This window comes from Xyrauchen texanus, chromosome 45 (genome assembly GCF_025860055.1).
Source record: "Xyrauchen texanus isolate HMW12.3.18 chromosome 45, RBS_HiC_50CHRs, whole genome shotgun sequence".
In the NCBI taxonomy this organism is placed as follows: Eukaryota; Metazoa; Chordata; class Actinopteri; order Cypriniformes; family Catostomidae; genus Xyrauchen; species Xyrauchen texanus.
Window position 1 is genome coordinate 14,526,207 of NC_068320.1, and position 9,492 is coordinate 14,535,698.

General features: G+C 35.5%; 1 protein-coding gene and 1 long non-coding RNA gene across 3 annotated transcripts; one reads left to right on the forward strand and one right to left on the reverse strand.

Moving 5' to 3' along the window:
* Positions 1 to 720: 720 nt before the first annotated feature.
* On the reverse strand, positions 721 to 7,212 carry si:dkeyp-38g8.5 (uncharacterized protein LOC568385 homolog). 2 transcript variants are annotated; one of them, XM_052118674.1, is made up of 6 exons: positions 7,107 to 7,212; positions 5,970 to 6,068; positions 4,617 to 4,765; positions 4,369 to 4,462; positions 4,103 to 4,190; positions 721 to 1,454 (listed from the first exon to the last, which is right to left on the reverse strand). In XM_052118674.1, the coding sequence occupies exons 3-6, from the start codon at positions 4,738 to 4,740 to the stop codon at positions 729 to 731; spliced, it is 1,032 nt and encodes a 343-aa protein (XP_051974634.1). In that variant the 5' UTR covers positions 4,741 to 4,765; positions 5,970 to 6,068; positions 7,107 to 7,212; the 3' UTR covers positions 721 to 728. The 2 variants fall into 2 exon arrangements, with proteins under 2 accessions (XP_051974634.1, XP_051974636.1); XM_052118676.1 differs by lacking the exon at positions 7,107 to 7,212 and adding an exon at positions 6,863 to 6,994.
* A 321-nt stretch (positions 7,213 to 7,533) lies between these two features.
* Positions 7,534 to 8,786, forward strand: LOC127637563 (uncharacterized). The gene is made up of 2 exons (XR_007969757.1): positions 7,534 to 8,215; positions 8,343 to 8,786. It is a non-coding gene; the product is annotated as an uncharacterized LOC127637563 (long non-coding RNA).
* Positions 8,787 to 9,492: the final 706 nt, after the last annotated feature.

Below are 9,492 nucleotides of genomic sequence, written 5' to 3' on the forward strand. Positions count from 1 at the left end.
TATTTTTGTGTGCCGTACTGGTTGCCTGTTTGGGGCTTGTTTAAATATGTTTGTTTTGTAAAAATAATGAAATAATGTTAATATTCAGATAGAATTTAACTAATGTTTATCCAATCAGCATAAACTAATTGAAGCTGGTGCTCAATGACGTTCTTGAAAGGTAAATTTGACTAATGCAATAAAGGAAGCATTCTAACAATTAATTTGTTGTAAAGTCTGTACTGTAATATAAAATATATAAGTTGATGTTTTTCTTTTTTTCTTCACAAGAACTGCAATATGTTGGTATATAACATTTCAAGCTGTTGTTAAGAACATGCTCAATGGCCTTCAAATGCACACTTCAAAACTGTTGAGACAGTTTGAGAATTATTGGGGGGACGGGGGGTAAATATTAGCTCAGCATTGTGTGTTTTGTATGGAAATATCACACTTGAATAAAGTTTTCTGATGACCTCTCCGAAACAGAGGCTTAACGTTTTCATTGCTAGTAAACATTCAAAGGCATGAAACCAACTCTGACAGCTTTCAAACTGTTTGTCTTTAACATCTTGTGTCTCTTAAACAAACATCGATACTTACATACAGTAACTAAATCAAGAGTCAATCACTGTAGAACAGCACAATCCACTTCTGGCAACAGAAACATTTTTACCTCAAACAAAAAGTGTACAAAAATAATTACGTATAATACATAACAGGTCCTGCTCAAAAGAGCAGTTTCTGTTTTAGAAGTTCTCAATGAGCTTTTCAAACAGGTTGAGGAATTTCTGCCTCCTCTCTAGGTTAGCTGGTTCCATTACAAAGGGAATAGAGTTGTCAGTTCCCTCCACACTGTCAATCAAAATAGCCGTCGGCTCCCCTTTCTCTGTCCCACGCTGATGCTCAAGGATGGCACGCTCTCTCTCAAGCTTTGCCCTTTCTCTATCTAGAGTCGCTCTTTCCTTTTCCAGCTGAGCTCGGATGTACTCCACAGAAGCCCTGTCTCTCTCCACAGCAGCCTTCTCTCTCTCCAAAGAGGCCCTGTCTCGGTCCAAAGCTGCGAGTTCTCTCTCCACTCCTGCTCTCTCTCTATCCAGAACCATCTTCTCTCTCTCCAGGACCATCCTTTCGTATTCAATAGCGGCTTTGTCGCTCTCCAGGATGGCCCTCTCGTGCTCCATCTCGTCCCTGTCTCTGTCCAGCTCTGTCTTGTCTCGCCCCATCTCTTCTGACATCATGTCGTCCTCTTCCACGAACAGCTCAATCTCGTTTCTGTCTGGCTCACGTGCTCTCTTGCTCCTTCGGCTGCGGTTGCTGTTGTTCGGGCGATACTCGCTGTCATCGCCCACAGAGGACGTATCCACAGTGATATCACTTCCTACTAGTCTACCCTCCATGGCGTCATCCATGAGGGAGAACCATGGCCAGTTAGTGGGGTTCACTGAGATGCCAGGTGGGGGATTCTTAAGATCCTATGGTATGGATACAAAAATGTTTAGCACATGGTAACATTGCTCACACTTTTAGATATATATCTTTTTTTAAGAAATATATTTAGTAATATTTATTATATTAATGCACTTTAAACATTCATATCCACTCAGATGTCAACTAAAGAGTGAATTTTCATTGAGTGAAATTTCATTGTACAGGTTATAATGACAATAAATATATTCAAATTCATTTTACTCTTAAATGTGTACCCCAGGGGGAAATATTGGAAAGATTTGGATTTTGTTGAATCTATAAAACAGAAAAATTAATAACCATAATTTTTGACTAATCATGATTAATCACAATTTTCTGTTATGTGTGTAAAATAATGTGTGAAATGTGCAAAATTTGAGTAAATTCGAGTATATTTGTCTTATTTTTCTAAATATCCTTAAAACAAGAATATACATTTTATACATTTTATATATATATATATATATATATATATATATATATATATATTAACATAATACATTAAATAAATATTACGGGTTCAATACATATTAAGTTCAATCGACAGCATTTGTGGCATAATGTTGATTATCACAAAACTTTATTTAGACTCTTCCCTCCTTTTCTTTAAAAAAAGCCAAAATCTGTGTTCCAGTGAGGCACTTACAATGATAGTGAATGGTGCCAGTCTGTAAATGTAAAATACTCACTGTTTCAATATAGCCACAAGAAATAAACAATATGTGTTAACATGATTTTAGAGTGATCAAATCACTTAACTTTTCTGTGTAAAGTTATAGGCAATTTTACCACTTAATTTCCATGACAACATAATGCCGTAAACCTTAAAACAATCGTAAAAACATTGATTTAAACAACTTTACAGCTGAAATAATACACAAGTTGGAACCAAATAATGAATACAATGTCTCATTATAACTTCGATATTTAAAAAAAAAAAATTTTAAGAAAAGGAGGGACGAGTCAAAATTTGTTTTTGTGGTATTCAACATTATGCTACAAATGTCGTTGATTGAGCTTAACTTGTATTGAACCCGTAATATTCCTTTAAGTCTTGTGGTTTATGGTTAAAACAAACAAAATGAGGTAAGAAAAATATACTTGTTTAAACCACATTTATGGTTTTGGTGCTTATATAATATAATATTTATACACACAATGGTGGCCAAAAGTTAGGAATTGTGTACACAGTTTGCTGTTTTGGAAGGAAATTGATACTTTAACTCACCAATGTGGTATTCAACTGATCACAAAGTACAGTCAGGGCATTACTGATGTAAAAAACAGCACCATCACTATTTGAAAAAAATATTTTTTTATCAAATCTAGACAGAACCCATTTCCAGCATCCATCACTCCAACACCTTATCCTTGAGTAATCATGATAAATTGCTCATTTGGTACTATAACTTGCCATTATATCAAACAGTTGAAAGCTATTTGGTTTCATTAAATTAAGCTTAACATTGTCTTTGTGTTTGATTTGCCACAGCATGCAATAGACTGGCATGTCTTAAGGTTAATGTTAGTTAAAAATAGAAAAAGAAACAGCTTTCTCTAGAAACTCATCAGTCAATCATTGTTGAAGATTTCATACAAAATGTGTACACTACAGTCTTCAAAGACAAAGGACAACTGGCTCTAACAAGAACAGAAAGAGATGTGGAAGGTCCAGATGTACAACTAAACAAGAGGATAAGTACATCAGAGTCTCTAATTTGAGAAATAGATGCCTCACATGTCCTCAGCTGACAGCTTCATTGAATTATACCCGCTCAACACCAGTTTCATGTACAACAGTAAAGAGAAGACTCAGGGGTGCAGGTCTTATGGGAAGAATTGCAAAGAAAAAGCCACTTTTGAAACAGAAAAACTAAAACAAAATTTTGTGATCAGTTGAATGCCACTTTGGTGAATAAAAGTAACAATTTAATTCCATAAAAGTTAAATCTGTACATTCCAAACTTTTGGCTGCCTGTGTGTGCACACACTACCGGTCAAAGGTTTTGAAACCATTTTTATTATAATTTTTTTTTCACATTTTACAATAATAGTAATCAAAACTATGGAATAATAGAAATGGAAATATGGGAATTTTGTTGTGAAAAAACAAAATCCAAAATAAATCAAAACTATTTTATATTTATATTATCTTCAATATAGTCACCCTTTGCCTAGAATTTGCAGCCATGTACTCTTGACATTTTCTCAACCAGCTTCTTGAGGTTTCACACTGGGATGATTTTTAAACAGTATCAAAAGAGTTCCCATCTATGTTGGGCACATATTGGGTACTTTTCTTTATTATTTGGTCCAAGGCATCAATTTCAAAAACTTTTTTTTATTATTACATTTTAGTTTTATAATTAAATAAATTAATATGGTGGCACAATTATATTTTTGTCCACAAAATTAATTTCAAACATTTAAGCATACGCCTTCAGATCAAAAGATTTTTAAGATCATGAGAAACAAGAATTTCAAAACATTTGACCGGTAGTGTATATATATATATATATATATATATATATATATGGCTCATCAGTGTATGTATGTATATGTATATATGTATATATATATATATATATATATATATATATATATATATATATATATATATATATATATATATATATAAACACTTAAAGCATACCTTGTATTTCATCTTAAGGTTTTCCCATTTCCTTCTTGCCTGACTGGCAGAAATCTCTCTCTGTAGACCCAACTCTTTCAAGATGGCCCTATGGCAGAGAACAGGGGTGTATGCTTAAACTCTTTTACGACATTAGACACAATCACTGGAGCTTGGTGGCATAAACATCTACTGTATAATTTTGTGCTGGTGTGCAGACTTGTTAATAAATGAATGGGTGAGTATGCACTTGTGTGTATTGGATGTGAATGTTTATTACTTATTACCTATAAGCCAGAGTTGAAGAATTTCTCTTTCCAGTGAAAAGTGCGTCGTTGGTCACACGCAACTTCACGAACCGAACAAATTCTTCATTTGACACTTGAAACACACACACATAAACAAAAACAAAAGCACATTTTAATAATGGTTGGACATGTGATTTGAATAATACACCTTCAATTTGCGCGCTCAACTCGGGACAGTAAATGGACCTTTAACTGTCTGTCGATCTCATTAAATTAATTCTACTCACTTTTATAAATGAATTCTGAATGATCTAGGCCATCCTTCGTGTCCCCAGAGGGACTCTGTACAGTGTAGAGTTCGTGGTCCATACTTGCTTCAGATGTCTTCGAATCATCAAGTGCGCTACTCATGGCGCTAGTGCACGAGCAAAGGGCACTAGAAGAGAAAATGGAGGGTTACGTGCATCTTCTTCTGCGGCAGATTCATTTGGCGGTCTGAGTGTACATACCGCCATCTACTGGCCTGCTGTGGTATCACCGAAGAAGACAATTCGCCATGGGTTCCCTCAGGATTTTCCTATGGTTTTATATTTACTTAAGTGTAAAATAAACAGTGTTGGGTGTAATGCATTACTAATTAATTAATTACTGTAAATATATATATATATATATATATATATATATATATATATATATATATATATATATATATATATTTTTTTAAGTAAAGTGAGGTATTACTCTTCATTTTCAGTAATTTACTGGAAAACAGATAATTGGAACTGTGTTAAATACTGTAGAGACTATAGAGCAATTCTATATAAAACAATAGTGAATTTAAAATATAAATTTTACATCTAATTTTAAAATATATTTTTTCTAATTTAATGCAGCCCCCTTATATTATTTGGCCAGTTCATTAATAATTTATTCGCTTTTAAATGAATTATTTGAAAGAATTAAAAGAACAGTTTCATGTCTATCCTTGTATTTTTCATCTGGTCATTTCTAAAAGGGTTTTAGAAAGTAATTAGTAATAAGTAATGCAATTTCTTTTCAGACAGAGTAATTAGTACAGCAATCTACACTGTAGAAGATGTAACTAGTAATTAGTAAATAAATCCTTTTTTAGAGTAACTGAAAATAAGGTCTGCAGTAAACATTACTTGACAATACGTGGACGTGTTGTTCTACAACATAAATTATACGCTTTCACAACTCAACCATGAATTTTGAAGCCACATTGAATTACATAATTTTTAAAAAAAGACAAACGGCGGCTTTAAAACTGACATTTGAGGTATGAAAGTGTTTAATTTATCATCAAGTAATGTTTACCACAAACCTTATTTTACTCATAAAAAAAAAATCCAGAGGGAATCCATGGCGAATAAGACTTCCAGGTTCACATCACGGCTGAACAGCTCTATAAACCTGTAATAATTAGACATTGTAATAAAAATTAAAATAAAATATTTTCTACAATAAAATACATACAACAAGAATGCCCCCAAAACTATTATTTTGTTGTATCACTTCCAATAATAGAAATATCCCATCTCTATTATTTACAAAGTAGTACTTAATTTTAAGATACGTAACAATGAACATTAAAATGTGTTGTGTATTGTCATATCTACCTTCAGGGTGTGCTTCTTTACAAACAATTAAATGACTCTCAACACCTTTCTTCGTAAAACTGGGCTAACCATCTAAACCACATCTGTGAATGGAGAAACCTAAAACAAAGAAATTGTTATTTTGTAGAAAATATAATTTAACGAGTCAATACATATAATATATTAAATAACAACACACTGTAGGTGTAGGCACCCCAATGAAAAACTGCCCTGTTAAAATGTCTTATCATATGTAGTTTTAATTGTTAATTTCTGGTACATTTAAATACATGTTCAGTGCAAAACTGGCGATTGAAACCACTGTCGTGCATTAATGCAAGGGGTCAGTAAATGACTTCTGAATCGTTCTATGTGTCTAAAAGAAAAAATAAGCCTACAAATTAATCAGGACCTCAAGGAAGTTATACTCAGCATGCAAATATTTAGAAAGATAGAATACGGGGTCGTTCAGACCGAACGCGTTATAGCGCCAGACAATTTATCGCAATGCTTTTGTATCGAGATGCGTCTCTAAAAAATGTAACGTTCTTTTTTTTTAATAATTGACAGCGTCTAAAAAACAAGAAAAAGAAACGATCCGCAGTGTATGTTTGTTTACAAAGAAAACAACCGGGGGAACGCGCGGACGGACACGTTCGGCGTGAACGGCCCATGCTAGAGAGAAAAAGTTGTTTAGTTGTTTCAAAACTCGACCTGAAAATTTAGTAAATTGTTAACATCTAGCTGATTCATATACTGACAACATTTTCCATGCTCATATGTCAGATAAACATGCACTTTTTCAGAAGAGAACATATGTAGGTTGAGCTCTATTATATTCTAATATACGGCTCTGCTCCATATATCCGTGTGCGATCACTGATTGGATCATAGTAAAACCACCCCTTTGTTACCTTAAGCCCTGCAAATATCTTTATCCTTTAATTAATTAATAAACGCATCCATTCCATCAACGTGAACCTCGAAAAGCATCCCATTTTGTGTCCTCTGTCGTGGTCTCAAACCGTCCTATGTCTACTCGATGAGCAGCTTCGTGTCGAATCACATTCGCGAAGTAATGTTGCACATTTCCTATTATTGTCTCTTATAATGTAACATTACAGTCGACGACAGAAACGTAGTTCGAACGATACTCACTAGGACAGGGCTCTCATTCATTTTTACGTCGTCACTTGTCATATTTACAAAATCACGTCCTGAAAGTGTTAGCCTAATACGGTTGGACAAAACTGCTTGCGGCGCTGTATTGTAAATGGCGGTGTAGTAATGCAAATACGCCCTATGGACACTTGACACAAGCCACATTGCTCAAAAGACTGTTATTTCGTATATAATAAACCACAGGTATTTTACCCCTTGTATAAAGGTTTCTGGAGAAAAGATTAACGCAGATACAGTTTTATTTCACAAAATATCTATTTCTTGTTAGCACGTTCTGAACAACGGTGGCAGCAGAGAGCGTGAGGAGCAGCGGTGAGCAGTCTCAAACATAGAAGAATAGATGAACGCTGATTGGCTGAAAACAAAAAACGTCACTTCCGCAGCTCTTTAAGTACGTGCGACAGACGTTATTTGGCCACGTTTCGAATCGTCCGTTGGCGAGGTGGCTGCATAAATATCCGCTCCTTGAACGTCATCTTTGTTTTGTATTATTTCCTTAAGCGTTTAAATTACTTTTGGATAACCAAATACCCTTTCTGCCTTTGGTAATGTGTCTTGAAATCATGAAAGGAAATTATCAGAAGGACATTGAGACCACGCCTGAAAATAAGAAGAAATGTTCCAAATCCAAGAGGAGACCATATCTGCGTGCAAATATGGGAAATGCCAGACTCCGAACACACAGTCGCGAGAAAAGACAAATCCGCGCCTGGTCAGCCAGGAGATCTCGGCTGAGTCCGGACCGTGTTGATGTTTGGAAGGATCACAATCGTTCTGTACCGTCTGGTGCCATGGCACCAAGAAACACAACACAATATTTAATGGACTTGGTGTACACCGAGCGCTTAGATGTTTCAACGGATACTTCCGATATTAGCCCTGAGTTTTCAAAGCATATTCATGTGTCATTTGATGAGAGCATTTTCTCATTGCCAGACTCCGATTACGACAGATCTTTGAACTTTCAGCAGAGAGACTTCGAGAGTGTGCTCTTCATGAATGAAATCTGACGTGCTCACCGAAACATGACATGATTTCGTGGCAGCGAGACGACCGGGAAGCTGTGAAACCATAGGCCGTAATATGTGCGTGTAAAATGCCAGTGCTTAGACTTTTATTGTTATTGTATACGTTAAGGCATTCAGCACAGTCTTTGAGATGTATGTTACGAATTGAATATGGTTTCATTTATCAGCTCTCCTTGTCTCACAGCATTGCGCAGACTCCAACTCGGGGAGGCAGGACGCTCTTCGTCACCGCTGTGCGATGACGTACCTCTGCCACGCCCCAAGCACTCGCACCACAACCACGTGGTCTGCAGGTAAATCCACTCCACCCTTTCAGGTGTACGTGGTGTAAGTGCAAAGTAATTTCTAAAAATGCATGCACTATTCTGCCATCGGATGCATTTGTGTGTTTGAGAGACTTTTACAGGTTGCTGTTCCTCCTCGTTGGCTCTCTATCAACACTCGGATTCTTGGGACAAAGCACATTGCTTCCTGAACGTCGCAATGTTGGGTAATTTTGCATACTGTTGTAAATGTTACTTAACACCATCAAGAGAACTTCATGACCTTCTGTATTAGAAAATATTTTGTAAGAAAATGTCATGATGAATATTGATTGTATTAACTATTAAAACTTGTTTTTAACTGACGTCCATTAACCGTTTGTGGTATGCTTTTTTGGGGGGTAGGGTAAATTATATTTATTTATTTTTTGGTACTAATCAATACATTTCTAAAATAATGCAATTCATTCAAAGCAGTTTCTTCAATACACCTATGATAAAACATGTTTCCCTTACAGAGTTTTGTCTTTTTTTTTTTTTTTATTTAATTTTTCACATTATACATACATTTCTGCATATACATGGTGAAATTATTTATTTTTCACATATCCCAGCTAAGCTGGGGTCAGAGTGCAGGGTCAGCCATGATACAGCGCCCCTGGAGCAGATAGGTTCAAGGGCCTTGCTCAAGGGCCCAACAGTGGTGTCTTGGTGGTGTTGGGGCTTGAACCCACGACCTTCTGATCAGTAACCCAGAGCCTTAACCGCTGAGCCACCACTGCCCCACCAAACAGCTACCACTGTTTGCACATGTATTCATGTTTATTTATAATTGTATGTTCCTTGGTTACACCACATGACTCAAAGGTAAAATCTTTATGACCTTAACTCATGTTAAATGTCTAGTTATCACATTTGGACTGTGTTATTTGTCTTCAATTATCAAGTATGAAAGAAAAATGGAACGCGGCTGTACAGATGTTGCAAATAGACATTCATCAGCGACTGTAACAACTGACAACCACACACACATTTTCAGAAGTTTATTTTTATAATTGACTAGTATAACGG

Excerpts from the sequence above, each read along its gene's own strand:
- si:dkeyp-38g8.5 (XM_052118674.1), bottom strand. The coding sequence starts at position 4,740 with ATGAGTAGCGCACTTGATGATTCGAAGACATCTGAAGCAAGTATGGAC. Across the intron at positions 4,463-4,616 it reads TTCAGAATTCATTTATAAAA|TGTCAAATGAAGAATTTGTT; the intron begins GTGAGTAGAATT and ends GTGTGTTTCAAG. Across the intron at positions 1,455-4,102 it reads ACCTTAAGATGAAATACAAG|GATCTTAAGAATCCCCCACC; the intron begins GTATGCTTTAAG and ends TCCATACCATAG.